Below are 22,762 nucleotides of genomic sequence, written 5' to 3' on the forward strand. Positions count from 1 at the left end.
CCCATAGTGTTATCCGTAGTTGTGTCGTCCGATAGTGGCATTTATGAATAGCTGCAAACAAACGTAAATTTATACAACCTTATGTGTAAGAGACGTAGACGAGCAAATGTGAACGAATGATCGGACAGAATTCCAGTCAGTGGCGTTTGCGAGATAAATGTAATTACATGCGTTGAATTGTTTTCAGAATGTAAAAAGATCTTCAATTTACAGAGTTTCGAAATTTTATATAACATCCACTTCTTGTAAAATGAAGACACTGAAGAAGTCGAAAATTCAATTCCTTCCAACATTCCAAAGGTTTCAAAACCTATTATGAATATTCGTATTATTACATAATTTTCTAGAATTTTGTGGATATGAAACCTCTTTGAAGAGTAACATTTCCAAAGTCCACTCAAATTTTTACATCTCGAGAAACCATTTTTTTTATTTTATGAAGTATTATTTTTTTCCAAAATTTGGAATATATGAATATCTAGGAAAATTTTCGATATCAAATGATCTGTAAACTCTTCTAAATGATAGGGTCAAATTTCATGCTGTAAGGGACACGAGCTGTAGTTTTGCGTCAATATCACTTAAAGTAACAAATCCTAACACAACCGGACGCAACCGTGCCAAGAGGAATAAATGGATGCGCAGTGGTGTGATGCACTAACCTAACATTTCTCAATTCCACCAAGTGCTGCCTCAGTCAGCAGACAGTTGGGTGCGCAGTGGTGTGCTGCGCAAACCTAACCGAACCTAACTTAACCTAACATTGCCCAATCTTACGAAGTGCTGTCTCGCCGAGAGAGGTGCGCAGTTGAATGCGCAGTGGCCTGTTGTTCGAGGTTCATTGCTACCACTGTCTCCACCTCGCGATTTCGTGCGTCCGTTGTGTTTCTCTTAGTGATTGTAATAAATTGGAAATGTTGGTTTTGGGATGACCTTGTGTGGCACATTGTTCATGCCAAGTTTCGTGAAAATCGCGCATGTTTTTAAAAATCTGCGCTTCATGAAGCCATAATAGATATTGCCTCTTGAACCTATTCGCGGGGTATTAACGAATTTCATTGAAAACTATGTCGACAGAAATTACGTACAACTAATATTCCATATATTTATCGATACTTGATTCCAGGGTATATATTATAATATTATCGCTTTAAACTGGGAATTTTCGGATGCAGATATTGGTACACATGAACCCTCAAGATGGATGACCAGATTTAATGACGCAGGAAAACTGCAATTCATTTTAATAATTTTGTTTGGTTTCGCCTATATATACAGTATGCATGCTAAAGGATGTGTTCATATTGAAGGTAAATATAATCACAATATATTTATTTCTCTGAAATGCAGATCTTAATGACTACAGTGTGTGTTTTATACAGTGCAACAGCAGCTTGTGTACGTAATGTATTAGTAATGTACCTGTGATTTGAAATATTTGACGTTTCCCCACGTAACGTTATTGCGGTAGAAATACAAGTACGAAATCTGTAGTGGTGTGTTGCAGTGTTTGTGAAACTGATGCAGCTACATACGAAAATCGAACCGGAAGCAAGAAAATTACACATGCAGTGCAACTCATGTTCGTGTGCGAAGAAATGTGAGCAGTGAGAGAATCGGCGCGCAGTTGTGAACAGTGAACAATTTAACAATTCTGAATATCAATAACAGACCCTAAAATATGTAAGGAGACCCACCCAAGAAACCGTATGTGAATCTTGTGGTGGAGTCCCAGTGACGTACCCGAGTTAGGTGGGGAGTGACCATGCGTGTGGATTTATTGCGAGGTTGCAGTAAATTGACAAAACAAGGAAATTAAGAACAATTAAAGTAACGAAATAATTCAAAGAGAAAAAAAGTATTACATTTTGGAGAATGAAATATAATTCTCGCGTGTTAATAAATTTCAAAATTAATTTATTTCGAGGAAGTGTGTTATTAGGAAAATGTGAAAATGGAAGAATTATTGGGACGTGTTTTTATGTTTGTCATTCGGGTCAACCCAACAGTATCGAAAAGTTATTTGTGACATGCAGAGAACTTGGTGAAGAGCTTGGAAGCACAAACCTGTATCACAAATAAAGAACACTGCAATCAACAGGACACAGACTGCGTGCAACTGGAATCTAAATTCTCCAACGCTGGTGTGATACTTATAGAACTCATATAGAAGATTTTAAACTTTCCCTAAATAACTTATGAACCTAAGCACAAATAAATAATCTATGATGACATAAATATTATCTTACTGAAAGTTACCACATCTAATAATATATCTGATGACATAAATACTGATTATCTTACTGAAATTTACCACAACAAATGTCTAATATCACTAATAAATTCTGCCAATCTTATATGAATATTTGACATCCCCATAAGAAGTCATAATTACTCCAGCATTGTGATCGTTAATATTTTTATATTTAGATTGAAACAGTGTTATATGGATTGTCTCATTCTGATGCTGAAGTTCTAATCTTAAAATGATATAAACTTGATTATAAATTGTCATAATTACAAGAGGCCAACTAGACCTGCAAATAATGATGACACTGCAGAAGAATTTCCAGCACATCTAAGTAAATAGAGAATAAGTATTAAGCAGCCATGTTGTAGGTTTAAAATTTGACACAGTTCTCAAAATATGAAGCATTTTCAGTCAGCCAGCAAAGTTTTGGTAATGTTCTTAATCAAATCCTTTCTAAATTAGTTTTTCGGATTTAAATGTAATTTGTGTAGTCTGCAAATAAGTATATTGTTCTTCCCTTTTCCACCAATCCATCATCTTTCCTAACTGTGTATTTTGCTGTTTCTATAATGCATATTGTTCTATACTTATATTAAGTGAGAATTATGCATCACATTACAGTGTTAACAATAATAACTTTATAAGCTCAAAAGACTTATAATATTTTTACACCTCCTTGAAGAATTTTCTAACATATATGTTTAGAGGAATCTAGGTGAAACGATGTTAAATACAGTTAAAATATTGTTTCTTTATTAAAAATTCCCCATATACAAATGAATAATATTAATTTAGAAGGTTTCCTTTAAACAAACATGAATCTCTATATTTCTGACTGATGGGAACAATAATTTAGTGTTGATGGATATTAAATTCATTATGATATGGTTCTGATATATTGTTATATGGTAGTTGTACCAATCAATATGAAAGCTCCTAGTAGTAGTGGTTGTGGTATTCATAGTAATGGTAGTATTAGTAGATATGATGGTGGTCGTGGTAGCAGCAGTTGAAGCTGTAGTGAGATGATATAAGCAGTAAAATTCCGTATTGAATATCAGTTCATCGTTAACAGCCTTAGTGCCATATTGAACTTTTCTTTTTAGCAAGTGTGAATTTTACTCATATTTTTAATTTTTTTAACTCCTGTATCTTGTATTTGTAAACGCCATTCATCTCTATCATGCCCCTTAACGAGAATTTGGAGTGGTTTATTAACACAGAACAGTGTGGACATTTCAGACTGGAGTGTTGTCAGCACTGTAAAGGGAAATGGCCCATGGTTTGGGACAAGGAATGTTATGTGATGCGACTAGTTCTTATTATTGTTTTTAGACAGTAAATGTACAAGCAGAAGAACGTGTCAAGGCATTTAAGCCAGGGAAACTAAAAAGAGCTTTTATAGCTGGTCAGTAAATGCTAGTAGTAAGGGCTTTCCTAGGAGGACTTTGAGAAGTTACCTGTCATCTGAAATTGATAACACAAAAAAATGAAACGCCTGTTGTATATTCTCAGAGAAACGTTCTATAGGCTTGCAGAATTTGGTGTAACTTTATCAACAAACATTTTTAAGAGGAAGGGATCAGTATGACCAAATAATAATGGTAAGCATCCTAGAAAGATATTCTTTATAAGGAAAATAAGATTATTGCCAATAAAAATACAAGTATATTAATATAATTTTAAAAATCATGTTTACACAAAAATTTCCTAGGCAATGCCCATCCGTCCCATAATTCAATAATACTCTATGCACACATATGCACTGCCATCTAGTGAAAAAAAATATATATATATTAACTCTGAATTTCCTACCGGTGCTGTTGCTGGAATTATACCACGTCATATGAATACCGAAGAATGCTGAAAGCAGAATCTATTAACTTTATAATGATGACGTAACGGTATACGTCACTAACTGGCGATGACGCACCCTACTTCGTCCTGTTGCACGTCTTTAGGCGTATCTCTGCTTGGCCCTCGCTCTCCAGAACGCCGTAGTATTTACCTTCTGATCGTAAGGCTTCTGTTTGGATAGCGCCTGGTTTAATTTTGACTGATAGACGGGCCTATTTGTTTTGAATTGAAATCAGGCTATTAATATTTCGTATACTACAGTAGGGCTGTTTCCAAGTGATACAGAAACTTCGGAACCCATAGGCCTATATACACGTATAGCTTAACAAATGTCCCCTCGTCGATCGCAACCACGCAGGGGCGTGAAGCTGACCACTCACCTATATCTAGTACCGAGGTAGAGAATGGTAGAGCTATACCTTCACCTTAATTAGCCGGTGAGTGGCCGCGTGGTGTAACATATGAACCGTCGTCAGCCGCTCAAACACTGAAGTCGTGGGTTCGAATCCCATTTGAGGCATGGATGTTTGTGTGCGTTTATTCTGTTTATGCTGTCGTCTGTACAATTAGCGGCCTTTCGACGGACTGATCCCCCGGCCAAGGAATCATACCGACTTTGTGAAAGATCAATAAACTGAAAAAGTGGCCAAGGTCCAACAGAGGACTGTAGAGCTACACATAGATAGATATGTCTTAATTACATAATTAATTATGGGGATAAGCTAGGCCGCGCCATACCTCAGGCGGCTAGTCGCTGGCTTCCCACCGCGGCGGCCCGGGTTCGATCCCGGGTCTGGTCCAGTGGGGTTTGTGATGGACAAAATGGCGCTGGGGCAGATTTTCTCTGAGTACTTCGGTTTTCCCTGCCAATCTTCATTCCACCAACTGCTCCACAATCACCCTCACCTATCATCTGGGGCTGGTACAATAGGCCAGAAGTGGCCGCAGTACAAGGGACTTAGTCCCACCCCACTAGCAATATAAAAATGGGGATAAGTTTTGCCTTTTACCACAGCCACTATAGATAAGGAAAATTTGCAATTTTAACGTTATATAAGGTGGCAGATATATCACATTTACTTGTTACTTCCTTTACGGTTAGGTAGATTGTAAATTGGCCAAATAATAACAACAAAGAATATAAGGTGGCCATCAGCTTAAGTTTGCCGGGTTTGATAGGAACTACAGGTGGCCAGCATATACATGTTTCACTGTAGTGAGCATTAAAATGTCAAAAGCGGCACTACTGACGGTCCTGCAATAGCTGCCCCAGTGATGACACACCCTAAGGGAATCGGCTGACGATCGAAGCAATATTGCAAGCGAAGTGATCGCTCCTCGTTAGTCAGCTGTTTGAGATCAATAACCCACACAGTTTGTCAAATGAGAGTTTGAAAGGGATGTTGACAGACTGCAAAGCTTTGTTTATTGTTACATCGCTACGGTTGTATCGCTTTCTACAGTCATCGTGATTGGCTGTAATTGCCTTCAAACCCAAATGTCCCGTTTTAATGAGCACCCTTTTGACTCTTCTCGAATTTTTCACTTCTATATTCTAACTTCCCAGATAATTTTAGTGCTTTTATCAAAATACTTTTCTATCAGTTGTCACTAAAATTATTCTGTCCTCCAGCATACGAACCCAAGTGGTTGCGTCATTATGAATTTCAGTTACTGACAGCCCTGTTAAACAAATCATAAAATAAATAAATTATGTTGTATCCAAAAGAGTGCAGAATGAATTTGCTTTAGAGAAAATTGTTAGAATAGTTACAGTAATCCTGAGGCCGTGCCATAGCTCAGAAACGGTTAGTCGCCGGTTTCCTACTGCGGAGGGCCGGGTTACAGCCTGGGTCATGTCATGTGGGATTTGTGGTGGACAAAGTGGGGCTGGGGCAGGTTTTCTCCGAGTACTTCGGTTTCCCCTGCCAATCTTCATTCCACCAATTGCTCCACAATCACCCTCACCTATCATCTGGGGCTGGTACAATAGGCCACAAGTGGCCGCAATACAAGGGACTTAGTCCCACCCCACTAGCAATAAAAAGAACACCTGGGGCTGGTACAAACGGCCAAAGAGTGGTCGCAGTACCAAGTAGACTCAGTCTCCCCACCCCATGATAAAAATAAGAAAAAATAGTACAGTATTCCTGATATTTTTCTGTCATTTATCTCATTTCTGTTCGATATATAGCACTGAATATAAATACAACAGAGCAACTTCGTGCGTGAATGGAACACATTTCACTAACGTCACTCTCAACGACGCACAGGCGCAATATGTTCACCTTTTGCTTACTGAACGTGGTAGCTTAAGCAGCAACAATTAGAATGATGTGAAGTGACTGTTATTATCTTTGGTTGTCAGTAGGGAAACCAAAGAAGAATGAGAAGGCAGAAAGATAATATTAAGTTGGATCTTAGGGAAATAGGATGGGGTGGTGTGGATTGGATTGAGTTGCATCAGGATAGGAAACAATGGAGAGCTCTTGTGAACACGGTACTGAACCTTAGGGTTCCATAATATGTTGAGAAATTCTTAAGTAGCTGAAAGACTGCCGGGTTGTGACCAAAAACGATAAAATTGGGTGAAGCAAAATATTAACAATGCAAGTGAGCTATTAACATAAAACATGCGAAGTTTTTTCTAACACAGATCAAAGTAATATAAATTACTGGGCACATATAATGCGGTTCAGTGAACGTTATACTGGCGGTGTATGCTTTAAAACTTCATATTAGCCCTACAAACGAACACTATAACCACTTATATATGCCATAAAAGCAATGCATTTGCTTCCATCAAAAATATTATTTTATGTAGACTAGAAAACATGTATTAAATTCTGATCACGGTTTCTGACATATGACGCCATTTAGTCTGGTACTACACAGCGCCATATTCCAGAGAGCACTGATCTTAATACCTGAAGATGGAGGCAAGAAACGTAATTTATGTACCAAATTATCAGTGTCACAACCTCGAAGACAATGTTCTGCATATCTGAAGAAGGAAGCATCTGTGTCCACCGAAACTTTGAAGTCTATCTACCAAATTACACATGATATATAACAAATCCACGATTTTATGACCTGAAAGTGGACGTAGCAGGATCCTATGAAACATTAGAACTTATCTAGCAATAGAGATGTCACATCCCAAGAAACCGACATTTTAGTACGTATATTTTACACTACACGGCGTCAGTACCAGAAGACTGTGATCTTAATATGCATCGCCTTGAAAACCTCGAAATTGTGAGTACTAAGCTATCGGAAAAGAAATCAGCTAACAGTGGTTTTTAGAAGCAGCGAAGCATCTGTAAATTCACTGTTATCTCATTTCTCGATGATGGGGTATTCCACAGATGCATTTGAATCACACAGAAAGTCTTCAAACAAACCAAAGATGTCAGCCTTATACATATGTATAATAAACACATATTTCTATAGCTGTTAAACGGGTTTATCGGGCAAAAAGTGAAGTGAGGAGATATTAGGAAAACTAGAATATCGAATTTGTAATATTATATAGGAACAGAAACTCTACAGTCCTTATCTAATGAGTTAAAACATTTCAGGAAATGCAGATTACTGTCCTGTTAGTTTAAGATGGCCTCCAGCTTGTCAGAAAGTGAGAAGTTAATGGTGGGGAGGTCGCTCAGATAACGATATCAGCAAATGGAACCGAAACTTGGGGAAATTAAACGCTAATTTTCATTATTGATGCAGTATCATACAACGAGATTTGTGATTAGCTCACTAATTGAGCACTATTTTAACTTGTAATTAACTTAGTGGTAGCATAAATCAAAACGAAATTTCTAACGGGAAACTGGTGCAGATGTCACCATTATTATTGTGTTTAAAACACGAAATTTATAGAGTAAAATATTTCCACGTAAATGCAACATTTTGCTTATAAAAACGTAATTCTTCAACTGAATATTTAGCAACAGTATGTTAAAGTGTTCTAGAAACACAGCTACATGTACATTAAGATATAAAAGCTTGAAGAAATAACACAACTCCTTTCTTTTTTAATTCGCTTTGTGGGGGGTGGAGTCCAATTGGGTCCACTCGGCACGGCGAACACTGATTGGCCTATTGTACCTGCCCCGGGTGATTAAGATGATGGAGAATTTTGTGGAATGAAGATTGGCAGGGGAAACGGAAGTACTCGGAGAAAACCCGCCCCAGCGCCGCTTTGTCCACCACAAATTCCACTTGACGAGACTCGGGATCGAACCCGGGCCGCCGCGGTTGGAAGCCAGCGACTAACCGCTTGAGCTATGGCACAGCCATAACTTGGTGGTAAAGCTCTGGGCTCGTTTAGGGAAGGTGCTCGGGTTCGAATCTCAGCCAGGACATTGGTTATACTGCTTGATGTTTTTCGTGTTCTCTTTCGGTCTCTCTAGGAAAGTTTCATGATATTACCGCTATTAGACATAAGCAGTTTCCTACCAAATACTTTCCAATTCTTCATTAATCTATTACTCCGTTCGACGCTTTAGTCTGCCTACCGAGAGCGTCTTCAAATAACCCATAAAAGAATAACAACGGTATGACATTATTATTATTATTATTATTATTATTATTATTATTATCCATCTCCTGTTTCCATTTAAAACACACAACGTTTCGGAGGCTGGATGCTGTCTCCGTCTTCGGGTGGAACCTACTCATTCAGGCCCAATCGATAAAGCTAGTCCTTATCACCGAACATCAGAACAAGATAGGATATATAAACAAAGCACAACAAGAACCATCTGCGAGAGTTAAGAAAATATTAAAAACACTCCATACACACGAGGCTTAGCACCTATGTCCAAGCACTATTTCACGGCTACTGTTGTTAAAATCAGAGTACTATCAGAAGTCATCACTAAATAGACAATTTCTCTGTATAGTACCAGCATATAAACACAATTTTCAAACATAATCTACAATGGACGGAGTTGTAGTTTTCTGACTTCCGCTGCTATAATGAGAGAGACGTCCAAGCAGATTGAACCGAGCGACACCTACAGGAAATATATCTCTGGCAGATCATCAAATCAGTCAACCCAGCTTGGGGATAGGGACTAGCTCTATCGATTGGTTCTACCTGAAGACGGTGTTAGGATCCAGTCTCCGAAATGCTGTATGTTTTAAATCAAAACAGTAGGATGGATAATGACCAGAAACAAAATAACTGTATTAATATATAGTCACAAACTTTTATATCTTACAAACAATATTCACTGAGAAATGTTAGAATGCAGAGGCTTCTCTGAACTTTTGGCAAAGGTGGAGGCAGGAATTTAGGCTCAAGTATATTTTTCCATTGCTGTTTATTACTACTATATATTATTCATAATAATAACTAGTTCCATCGCTGGCCACTAACGTGCATAACGACAGAATAAGAGTTAGTCTTTAAGGTAGGCCGCACACCGGCATGCGTCAAGACATGTAACAGTCAAGGCACGATGTCTGCAACATGACGCAAAGAAAGGAGCACAGTTGAAACAAATTAGATTATGAAAACCGCTATACACCGATCTGAGTTATGATGCTGACGTCAGCTTCATGCTGACGAATCACGAATGAACCAAGTTTGCGTCTTTTTTCTCATGTCTTGATGCTTGCCTTGACGCAGTTTGTGTGCGGCCGCCCTTATATGTGAGGATAATATTCACTATCCTCCTCCATTTTCATGCATCCTAGTATCACACTGCTAAATTCTCACCGATCCCCCCCCCCCCAACTCCGAGAGAGGACCCGGTTAAGCTCTCGCACAGCCGAGAAACGAGCGTCGTCCTACAAACGAGGGGACGGTAAAGAGGATTTTTAAAAAATAATTCGTAAAGAAAATGTTGCAGCTACGCCGTCCCGTTACTGGAAAGACCAATGATTACCCAATAATTCACGATATAATAGGCCTGTTTAGTCAAGAAAATGTTTATTTTTTACAATTGCATACAATATATTGTCACCAATGTCAACGCCAAGATATTCCATAGATATGACGTCACTTCCACTCCATCTACCAATATTGGAGCTCACGTTCTTGCTTCTCCCCCACTACTCTCACGTACTGTCCACTACTGCGCAGGTCAGAGGCGGCCACAAAATAACAGGACTGTATTACCTAGGTATTGTCACAGAGAAACTGGGGTAAATCTTAAATGAACTAATATGAACAGCCGATAATCTGATATTGTGCGTCAGAACTCCACAGTATAACAGAAGTGTTTCCTATATGCTCGATTTAATAGCGAAATTTGTTGCTAGCGAAGTCAAAATCGATTTATATTATAAAGACTGATAGAGTTACATCAAAACTTTCTGGAACTGTTCTGTTTCAAGAGAGTCAAAGTGCAGTCTGCAGGGACCTCCCATTTCTATTAGCGTGACGAGGTACAGGCGGACCGAACAATGGCCTTTGTAGGAGCAACATCTACAAACCTCATTACCGCCCACAAGAATAGAAACGTGCAACTCAATTATACGCTATTCTAATCTGTACCCCTAACTTCAGATATGTCGAGTCCATTAAATCACTCCACGGAGCAGTTCTGCTTGTCGCTCAGAAAATTAAAGAATTCTTCGACTTCTGTCACAAAGTTTACGTACCCTTCATGTACAATATTTCGGTAAGCGAGAATTCTTATACGGGTCCCCAACATCGAGGCCAAATGGTTACCACTTCTGTTACGCAATCGGGAAGGAGAATCTTGGGTTCAAATTTCAGGCCCAAATTCTTTCGTGGCTTTTTCAGTTCGTTCAGACAAATATAGAGAGAACGCAACCTCTTCCTTCCATATCCTTTCCCATTCATTATTCACTACCATCCTGTCATTCGACGCCATATAACCTGAAGTACTGACAGCGTTGTGAAATTAAGTACAATTAAACAGATATATGAAATACTGAAAGCATATGCGCATGCGTCGGTGACGTAGCAGAATATGCATTTTGTCATTGGTTAACATACGCGCATGCGTGAGTAACTAGAGCGATGGCTGTATCGGAATTTGTTATTCCCATCGCATTTTAGATTCTGCAGTGTATTACGCACATTTAATACATATATAAGAAGGCCATCAAGTTGAAGTGTAACAGGCACGAAAGAGCAGAGAAAATACTTGTATATCTACTACTATTTCTGACAGGCAGATAAGTGTGTTACAATTGTGAAGCGAAAGAAATTCACCAGGAATGCATCTACACTTATAACATGGAGTCAGTGGGGAGGTGGGAATTGATTTTTAATGTCAAGTTTCACGATACAGTCACATTTTCAAGAACACTTATCTCCTGCAACATGGCGACCTGATGTTCTTTTCTAACCCTACCATTTAAACATAACAAAATCAACTAAGTGTTTTGAAATTAGAACAGTGTCATTTTCTCCAAACCTGTATATTCTGTAAAGATTAACTTATCACACAAGACGGCATCTCTGTCATGCAGTGATACAAGAGTTTCGATATGAAACATAATTTCCTGTACTGTCGAGTAAACTTGTCAGCACCTGACAACGGCATTTCCGCCAGTTTAACTTGCGGCATGTGACCCTAAAGGCGGGTTTACAGTGGGGCAACTTAAAGCAACCTAGTTGCCCTCCTCGGGCGACTATGTTTGCCGTCCAATTTATCATGCAGCATGCGGCCAGGAGCAACCGTTGCCGCATGCGACCGAGCCCATTTACACCCACAGCGACTGGTTGCTTCAATTTTTACGTCAGCTTGTGTAGAGATGTCACTGCAGACAGTTGCTGCTGCGGCTTATCTCATTTTGAGGAGGAGAAGAAAACGTCAGAGATCCGCTCTTCTTCTTTCTATACCTGTGGAAGGTCGTTCTGAGATTCTCAACCTTTTCTTTCGCTTCCTTCACCGAACATTCAAACTTCGTGGCTAATTCCTCCCATAACTTCAACTTCTTCCGATTGTCTTTATAATTGGGATCCCGCAAATCCCACAGAATGCTCTTTTCGCGGTACTCTTCGATAAGATACTTGGCTTTATCAGAGTCCCAACTCATCGCGCCGCATGCGAGTAGGCAACTGAACCCACTAGCGGCCTGGAGCAACTAGAGGACGCAGGACGCAAGCCGCATGCGATTGCCCTACACACTTCCTGCAAGTGAGCAACTTGCAGCATGCGGCGCGGTTGCCAATGGTTGCCTCAGTGTAAACCCGCCCTAACAGTCAGCTGTGTAGTGGAAACGATCAACTTCCATGCGATGTGGAATTACACCTATAAATTATGGTGCTACATCCTAGCCAGGCCTGCACAAATGCCTGGCACCTAACTTTCCCATGACAACTCCACGGATCTTCTTATTGCTATATGCCGATAATGCATGAGCCATCAAAGATGAAGGTGAAAAAAAATCTTTTTTCTTTTCCTTTGTTCCTTTTAGTATCTTTGTCTCCTTCCTTCTTTTCTCCCTGACTGCCTCCCTTCCATCATTATCGTTACTCCTCTCCCCCATATATTAGCAAAGACAGAAGATATATCGGGGTTTCCCCGTATCAGATTTATCATTCGGGGTATTTCATTCTTTACACTGTTTCCTAATTTCTTAAAGTGGCTCATATATTTATTGGAAATTTGTGCAGGACCGATTGTAGAGCTAATTTTCGTAAGATTATATCCCATTACTCATTTCGTAAAATGTGTTAACAGTAAGTAAAAGTATCCCTGTAACAGGTCGTGAGGCCCATAGGGTTGTGTTAACAGTAGAGAGCGTACAAATAATTTCATGTATTATAAGACGTGTAACGTATAACCAGCAACAATGGAAAAGTTCTGAAAGCATGGCAATTTGACCAGCGTCTCTAACTGCGAACACTGATGTTGCTTCCAATATCGAAATGTCTGTTAGTAATTTTACCGCACAAGACCGAAATTGTTCAGTACATCCCAGGTTAAATTTCCAAACTATATAGCTACTACGGAATACATGTTGTCGCTGAAAGAAAACAAATTTATAATAGATTTAATTGTGTAAAATACACAGCGAGGTGGTAGTGGTGGGCTGTCATATATTTGAAAGAATGTCAAGAAATAAAACTTCTATTGTTGTCTAAAATTAATAATATTCCATGTTTTAGAAATTTTTCATGCCATGAATAAACACAAACACTATGTAAATAAAGGATCATTCATATAAAAAACAAACTCCGTGGCCTTTAGTCCACAAGCGAACTATACCGACCGACGGTTCGTCGGCGAAGTTAGTGCCAACTTTTATGGATAGAGGATGTCGCGTGGTTAGCGCAACGAATCCCCACGGCCGTTAATCTCGGTTTTCTAGACCGGAACAAGCATTTCCTTGAAATAGCTCCTCAATTATCATCACGAGGCTGAGTGGACCCCGTTCCAGACCCACTACTACTTAGAAAATGTGGTAGAGCCAGGAATCGAACCCGGAACCTCTGAATCTGTAGCCAATAAATCTGACCATTAGACCTTAGAAGAAGTCAAAGGATTATTCATACCTACATGAAGGGTTCTATTGCTGCTTCCAACTTCAGAAATTCGCGCATCCGTCATATTTATTAATGCCGGGGAATTAAAAATTGTGAATCGCAACACTTAATAATGGCATGATGCCCAACCGTAGATCAATGATAATCTTACAACTTGTACAAATTTGTACGGCCGTGTAACCGCTATAACTAATGCACGTGACGCTGGGTACGCCTGTCCTAAATTATTATTACATGAGAATGACAAATAATATTCAGCTATATCGACTGACCAAAATCCTTTAGAGAATGTTACAGTCGTTCAATTACTCGTAATAGTAAATGACACGTACACTAAACTAATTCAGCACCGTGAAACATACAAACCAATGGAGCATATAATAACAAAGATAATAGCATTACAACGACATCCGTTAACAACCACAATAAACAACAGGCAACACACCGACGCAGCAGGAGGAAAACAGCGCGAGAAAACATAACGACGGATAATGTGCTCGAACAAGTTATCTTTTACGAACGAATGACTACAGTTGGAACGACACTGACAAATTTGGAAGTAGTTCATTTTCACTTTCACTTTAACTTTTTTATTTGTTCCATAAATCGTTATTGACAAACATGCCACAGGATGTAGAACATGTCAAAGATAATTATAAAAGAAAAAACAGTTCCTATACAGAGCTTTGTCAACAATAAAATAGGTACAATAAAATAAGAATAGCCTAAACATATAATGGATTTATCATATTTCTGCATAAATAAAGATATAAATATAATAGTATCAAAAATATAAACATTATGAATATAAAATCAAAATAAAATTATAAAGTATATTATTGTATTATATTAAAATATTCCTCTAGTGAATAAAAGGAATAAAGATACAGAAATTCCCTCAATGCGCTTTTAAATTGTTTTATATCATTTGACAATAGTTTTATAGGAGCAGGCAGTCTATTAAAAACCTTAATCCCTGTATAATGTAAGCCTTTTTGGTACAGTGACAGATGAGACCGTGGGTAATGCATATCGAGACTGTTCCTAATGTCTCTATTATGCCTCTGGGAGTTTCTTTTTAAGTGTTCACTGTTCTTAATCACAAATATCAAAAGTAAATATATATATTGTGATTGTAAAGGTAATATATTTAGTTTTTTTAAAATATTCTCTACACGATTTCCTATTTCCAATCCCTACCATAATTCTAATAATTCTCTTTTGGAGTTTAAATATTGTGTTACTATAATAACAGTTCCCCTAAAATATCAATCCATAGGTCATTATGGAATGGAAGTATGAGAAATATACTGACTTAAGCGATTCGAGGGACAGGAATTATACTTAAGGTTCGGCCACACAGAGCGCTACGCTGTGTTCGCTACGTACGCTGTGTACACTCAGCGACACAGCTAACATATAGCGTACGTAGCGTACGGAAGTCTGTTTGGCCAGTCACATTGGCAATAAAGGGAGATATTTTTCTGTTCGTATAGCGAACATAGCTTACGTAGCGTGCGTCGCGTACGTAGCGCTCTGTGTGGCCGAACCTTCACCCAGTCCGCTCGTCTTATACCTTTATGGCGTCGAGGTTGTTTCCCTACCCTTCCCCCACTTTGATCATTTTACAGACGATAGGAATCCTTGGACGAGTGATCAACCCGTCACAAGGCCGCTACCTAAATACAGGACAACACAAACACAGAATAAACGCATACACACACCAAACATCCATGCTTTGGATGAGATTCGAATCGACGATCCCAGCGTCCGCGCGAGGGAAGACAGTTCATGCCTTAGGCCGCGCGGCTGCTGTGACCGGTGATTAACATAGTAGCTCTGTATAAAGAAAGTTATTTACAAATCACCACTATGCGTAAGGGTGATGTTGGTACTTACAACGTCGATAATGTGATGCAAGGAGACGCCGAACACGACCTTGAGCGGTTCCGACGAATTTTCGGCTGGACGAACCGAAGGATCATAGTTGGCCATCAGATAGCGCGTGAGTCGATATTCCTGTTCGTCTCCCAGCACTGAAAGAAGTATATTAATTCACTCGAGAACCTTACTATGAAAATACAGAGCATCAAATTCCAGAAGATAGTAAACTTCATAGCTGCAATTATAAAAACTTAAATTTACACAATTACCGATATTTTTTCAGTGAATGCATCGTGTTGTGTATCATATATTACTTCTTACTGAAAACCGTCATAACAATCAATAATACGTGTAAGTAGCTCTAGGAGATACTTTTGCTACATGTTTCGGCCTTCAAAAGGCCATCATCAGGCAGATACATTAAACTTTTCGTTACTGAATTGCATGTCAAATATAGGATACAGCGCTAAACTTCCAAGTGTATACAGTGGTATAAAATGATATGAGTGAGCTGGGGAGGTAGGGGTCAACATGTCACAATATAAATTACAATAACCAGTTACATAGCCAAAAGTATAGTCAAAAGCTGTACATGTGATGGTATTTGGAAGTTGGCAGTTGTAATCGTAATATATGTAATGCTTATACGGACATATTGTGTACACAGTGGCTGATGTGGGGAGGCCCGTTGTTATGTTGTATGTTATTATTTAATGAATTTGATTTGTTTCATTTTGGTCCGTCACACTAACAGTTACAATTATAAAAGACAAGTCCGTCCAATGTGACTATTTCAGTTTTCTCACTTGATGATTCACTAGCCTTACATGTTTCGATCCATTTGGGTCATCTTCAGAGGCACCAAACACTTTTTTGAAACCACTATCACAACAGTTGTCAATAAAATACACATTTAATGTCCAAGTACACAATGTTCCATCTATCAATCACAGTAGCCTTTCTGGTTACAGAAATATTTAAAGTTGTTTTAAAGTTTTTAAAACTTTTGATTGACAACTGTTGTGATAGTGGTTTCAGAAAAGTGTTTGGTGCCTCTGAAGATGATCCAAATGGATCGAAACATGTAAGGCTAGTGAATCATCAAGTGAGAAAACTGAAATAGTCACATTGGACGGACTTGTCTTTTATAATTGTAACTGTTAGTGTGACGGACCAAAATGAAACAAATNGAAGGAACATGTTCCTGTGACGTAAACGAAATGGGCTCAGATCTCGCTTGTAGCTCGCGAAATCGTATCTTTACTTTCATCAATGTGAAAAAAAAGCAAACCCACAAGCTAAAACAAGGCAATGTAGCTCAAGAGGTAATGGTTTGTGACGCTGAGTTCCGTAGGTTATGGGTTCGAATTTCTGCTGGAACATAGACTATCCTGCCGTTTGGAAATTTACTAGATATCACCTTTCCTTTGGTCCTGAAAATGGAAGAGATATGTTTCTCCGAAAGGTCTGACTCCCTCCCGAACTACACTGCCTTACAATCTAGAAGACTCATGGTCCTAGATATTGCATATGTGTTCTCTGGACGTGTGGACAGCAAATGACCCGACTTATGTCCAAAAAGTGACCTCGTATATGGAAACGACTATACTCCTGGAAATGTGTTTCATTTCACAGGATGTTAAGAACTCTAGGCGGATTTGTACGGCTCTACTGAACAGCGATTCAATGAAGCGTTTAGTGCCCTGATCCGCGGTTAACTCTATGAAAAACAAGTATACTTCTGCAGTTTTTTTTTTCCTCGGAACTTAATCAAGTTGTCTGTTCCCATAAGCCCAAGTTGGTCCATTACATCTAATCCGTTAGAAACTTAACAAGTGAGGACTGGGCGATCTTAACCGTTGTATAGTTCATGATATTTCTCGTTACTTTATTTTCGTTTTATAAAATTACATTGTGGAAATCTTTAGATAAGTTGAGAGGATACAGGCTTCTCAAGAAGGGCTCTTCCATGGAGTTTGAGGAGTATTTCTGAAAGTTCTGAATAAAAAAAGTTGCTATCTATACGAAAACTTCCAATTTATAAAATATAATTACTACTTGCCATGTTAACAGTAACAGTAATCAGACATGAATATGAATGAAAATATTTTCAACGCCTCAGAATGCCTTGTTAAAACAAAAATGCGCCCATGGTGGCGGGCGATAGTCCCACTTGTGAGAGGTGTCAAGAAGAAAATGAAACAGCCACACCTATCCTGTGTGAATGTGAGGCCTTAGCTTATTTAAGATTACGTCACTTGGGCCAATACTTTATGGAACCAAGTGACTATTTTGACGCCCCCACGTACAAAATCCTACACTTCATTTGAAGCGCACGATTGCTGAGGAGATAATCAAAAGGGGAAGCACAATAGACCACTGTAGGTCGCTGTGTAAACCCGAGGAAGCCCACCCCTCATACATCCATTCATTCATTCAAAATGCGCCCATCAAGAATTACGTATAGATGAAAGGATATTACTGAAATAAATTATAAACAAATATTGTTTGAGGAATGTGAACTGGATTCAGTTGGCTCCAGATGGGATCCATTTGCGGGCTATAGTCAGCATAATAAATTTTGGGGTTCAGTAATGAGAACAGAAATGCTTGGCCAACTGAACGACTACCGGGTTCTCAAGAACTTCTCCGCGTGTTCAGATTTTCCTGCAATGTGATCATCCTTCATACTAAATCTGACGCTCAGAAAGCGGTGGATATGAACAACAGAATCTTCTAGGTCATGACGTCGTGTAGTATGGACAGATCCAGACGTTTTGGTGGAACATATTGCCTCCATCTTCAGAGGATAATAGTAAACCAAGGAACAAACCAAGTTGAGCTCGCCGGCTGCTTCTGCTGGTTTCTTGCTTGGCTTAGTCTCCTACTCTGAAGATGGAGATATTTCTCCGAAACATTAGGCTCTCTCTCCAAACTACAAGGCGTCATAACCCAAAATATTGTTAAAGTGGATGCCCATTGTTAGGCAACAGCTAGGTAAATAGTACTTGTTCCCACTGCAACAAATGTTAACAAAGACATTCCCGTGATAACACAACAATATAGAGATTGTTAGAATACGGTGTTCTCAATGTGTTTTCTGTGCGTGGTCCGTGCCGAAGGTTTATAGGGTACAACGAAGGTCGTTTGTAGGCAGTCACTCGTGTGGAGGCGGGGTCGAATATCTCCACCGTGACCCTGCGAGTCGTAGAAGGCTGGCAATGTCCAGCAGCATATATAAAAGACAGACCCGTCCTCTCGTCAGAGAGGGCGCCTAACGAAAGCAAGACCATAACTGCCAACAGTAATAAATAACTTACTGACTGACTGACCGTCACTCACAATGTGACCTTGACTTTGACTTTGTAGGCAGTTTTAGAACGAGAAGCAGAATGAAGAGAGTCCTCGGCAGTCAAGATCGATTCTGAACTTCAATAATTGATTGTAATCGTAAATAAGTGCCAATAAAGCCAATCATCAAATCCAGAACCCATTATTATTTCGTCACGCCAAATCCCTATACGTGACAATATCCTGTTCTTCCAGTCCTTTTTTCAGTTAACACCCGAAACATCTTTTTTTTTTTAATATGCGTCAAGAAATAAGTTCTTTTTTCGCTGATATTCCTCTGTGAGTGAAACGAAGTAACGTTTGATCTTCCCGGAAGGCTGTCGGCTTTGTTTACGTGTATTTCTGTTGTGTGAAGATACAGCGCTATGACAGAAAGCCCTACTTCTGTAGCTCACTCTATTCAGATAGAGACATGCACATACAGAGTTACTGATCGTGTCCATTCCATCTCAAAATGGTGTCCTTAGAGTTGCAGCTGACAAGAATTCCTGAAGGAAGTTGCTTTGTGATATCAAAATGAAAGTACGCCAGTCAGAAGATGAATACACTCAACCTGGATGCTACGCACGAGAATAGGATACAAAGAACTTTCGAACGCATGAAACATCTGAACTTCTAGTCACTATGTTAGTCCATACGGCTCATCTTTTGAAAAGCTCAGGTGACATAAACTTTATTGGGCAGGAAACGAAACTAGAGAACGAATTTAACTACTGGAATGGTTGAGAAGTCTTTAATCAGTCAGCTGCCATCAAGTGTATCTCTTTCAATTCCCCGAAACTTCTACCCATGAACAGAACTGCTTCCATCTAATTCATGAAAGTTCATAATTGTTAAGTGACAAGTTCGCGGCTTTGAACACCCGTGCAAGAATTTGGGGGTTTTCTTATACCATTCAGATGATATATATGAATTTCGTATTTCTTGGAATGGATGGTGCACACGGCCTAAAGAAAGACTCATACAGCCCATTGTTAATATAAAAATTTAAGTATTTGTTGACTTATAAAATTTGTTTTAGATGTAGACAATAAAAGAGAGATATGTTTCCAACAACGGCCTGTTTCTCAGACATGTAGGGCCATATTTTCATGCCGGTGATTTATAGAAATAATTGTTTTCTTCTGTTTAACCCTTTAAATACTGATATTTTTAAAAATGTTATATAAATATTCAGTTCGTGCCTTACAGGAAACAAGTTACGTTTCCGCTACAAAGACCATCCAGTTGATGCCATTTAAATAAACAATTACCCTTTGTTATGAGAACCATCTGGAACAAATTAATATCTTTTGTGAGCAGAATGCAGAATTATAATATTGTAACGGATTTAATCAACGCGTTGCCACGCAACAGCTCTGTAAACATGGTCCAACATGCAACAGTAGATGAGGCTGTGTTTTCTATGTCGTCCGCGTCACGTCCAGTGCTACTAACAGACCAATGAACCCGCAGTCTGACACGTGACACATGTTTTCTGTGTAGTCTGCGTAATGCAAGAATAGAGGGGCTGTGCTCTCTGTGCATGGTCCATGCTGAGAAGATACAAGAGAATACGGGAATGGGAATCGACTTTACCCGTGTTGAGGGGGGGGGTCAAATACCTCCACCGTGACCCGGCAAGTCGTAGGACGCGACGAAAAAGAAAGTATGAAATCTGAGACAGTAAAACATAATCGCGAGTTCCAAGGGACTCAGACCCGAGAAAGACTGCGCTGCCAAGGACCAACAGCATATGCACATAAATTAATTCGCTTAGTGGGGGTGGAGTCCAACTGGGTCCACTCGGCACGGCGGCCACTGATCGGCCTATTGTAGCCTGGCCCCTGGTGATTATGTTGATGGAGAATTTGGTCGAATCAAGATTGGCAGGGGAAACCGAAGTACTCGGAGAAAACCCGCCCCAGCGCCACTTTGTCCACCACAAATCCCACTTGACCAGACCCGGGATCGAACCCGGCCGCCGCGGTGGGAAGCCAGCGAATAACCGCCTGAGCTATGGCGCGGCCAGCATATGCAAAAAAACAGACCCGTCCTCTCGTCAGAGAGAGCGCCTCACAAAAAGAACACCGTAACTGTTAAACATCAATAAATATCTGGTCATGAGCCCTAGATGGGGTTCGACACCAAGACTTACTGATTGACCGTCAGTCGCAATGTGACTTCGACTTTGATTACAGGGGTATCTTGAGACGGTAGATAGAAGAGTAGGATGTTGGTGTGAGAAGGCAGCCAGCCTGCGAGCATGTGAGCCCGGAAGCAGGGGAATGTCCACTGGTGAAGACACAACAGACAGAAGAATTATTGCGTGCTGTAGCGAAATGCCAAATGCAGAAATAGCGACAGCGCTGCAGGTACTTGTAATTACGCTCTGTAAGTGGTCAATAAATCCAATTACCAAACCAAACACCTATAATCGCTTTAAATCTTGACAATACACCACCTGTTTAACATTAAAGAACATTTTGCCCACAGAGTGTATTTATGGGTTCCGTATAATAAACACGATTTTTTACACAGCACGGCCAACTTATATTTGTAATGGAGGTAGAGTGTTTTCCTTTGGGATACGAACTGAATTTTAAGCGTGGTTTAAATAAGTTTCATGTTTCAAAGGGCCTAGTGCCCGAGAGTGGGGGGTGGGGGCTTCCAGTGTTTCATGAGAACATTTAATTTTTACCATCTACTCTCTTTAATGACGAAATGTACGACAAATATGGACTCAATTTGGCCTATGGGGTGAATATGAGCAGTGGTAACATATTCTTATCCGACACTTTGAGAGATCTGGTTGCGTCCATGGCTTAATAAGAATAAAAATAACTATGGGTGATGTCAGAGTCTTTTTTTTTTAATTCGCTTAGTGGGGGGTGAAGTCCAACTGGGTCCACTCGGCACGGCGGCCACTGATTGGCCTATTGTAGCCTGCCCCGGATGATTATGATGATGGAGAATTTGGTAGAATTAAGATTGGTAGGGGAAACCGAAGTACTCAGAGAAAACCCGCCACAGCGCCACTTTGTCAACCACAAATCCCACTTGACCAGAACCGGGATCGAACCCGGCCGCCGCGGTGGGAAGCCAGAGACTAATCGCTTGAGCTATGGAGCGGCGTTATGAGAGTCTTACAGGGGTGATAACATTACTGACGTTTCGGCGAAGCGTATTGTCTCCTTCTTCAGTGTCGGAGAGAACATGCGAGAATAAGATTAAGGCGTCAAGCAGAGTTATGTTATTAGGCGTTATAGCCCAGAATATCTTACTGTTAATAGTCACCGCTGAAATAAAATCAGATCCATTATATTTGCGTATGTTTTAACGTTTGCATATAGCGGGCAGGAAGAGGGCGGTTCTGAATTGATCGGTAGGAGCCGTTAGCGGAACCTGAGGATGATGAAATTAAACTAGCAGAACACAGCCTGTGTGAGTTAACTTATTATACTGTGAACGAGAAATTCTCTGCGGAGAATGTTTTTCGTTTTATTTGTTTTTCTCCGTCGCTGCTAAGTAATTCATATGAAATAAAAGCGAGGAAAATTATCTTAAATTAACTTCTGAAACGTGGAGAGTTTCTGACATCTGCGACATAGCTGGAACCCGTAAGAGACATGCCTCGAAATTCTTTTTGGCTGAAATCGGTATGGTTTCAATTGGCCTCGTATTTTGGCGCGTCCACATTACTCGTGCTCGTGCTCGCCAGGCTTGTGCTCGTCGGGAGACTCGTCTGGCTTTTACTTGTGCTCGTAAATCTTCGTCCACACTACTTCAGTTGCTCGCCAGGCTTCGGCGCGTGAGGATCCGTATATTTACTCGTAGTGTGTATAGGCTGTAGTCGTATTTTAATTTATTGGCTATAGTTTTTAAATTAAAATTTTTAAATTTGCTTGTCTCGTCACTTGTCATATCGTCCACATTACTCGCGACCATAGCGAGTCACA

General features: G+C 39.8%; 1 protein-coding gene across 2 annotated transcripts in view; it reads right to left on the bottom strand.

Moving 5' to 3' along the window:
- LOC111869847 (neuronal acetylcholine receptor subunit alpha-7) overlaps positions 1-22,762 on the bottom strand; it is a 72,463-nt gene that overhangs the window by 38,715 nt on the left and 10,986 nt on the right. For both annotated transcript variants that reach the window (XM_023861678.2, XM_023861679.1), the window contains exon 2: positions 15,489-15,625. In XM_023861678.2, the coding sequence (XP_023717446.1) occupies positions 15,489-15,625 (137 nt within the window). The remainder of the gene's footprint in view (positions 1-15,488; positions 15,626-22,762) is intronic.

The sequence above is a fragment of the Cryptotermes secundus genome, unplaced genomic scaffold (assembly GCF_002891405.2).
Source record: "Cryptotermes secundus unplaced genomic scaffold, Csec_1.0 scaffold286, whole genome shotgun sequence".
In the NCBI taxonomy this organism is placed as follows: Eukaryota; Metazoa; Arthropoda; class Insecta; order Blattodea; family Kalotermitidae; genus Cryptotermes; species Cryptotermes secundus.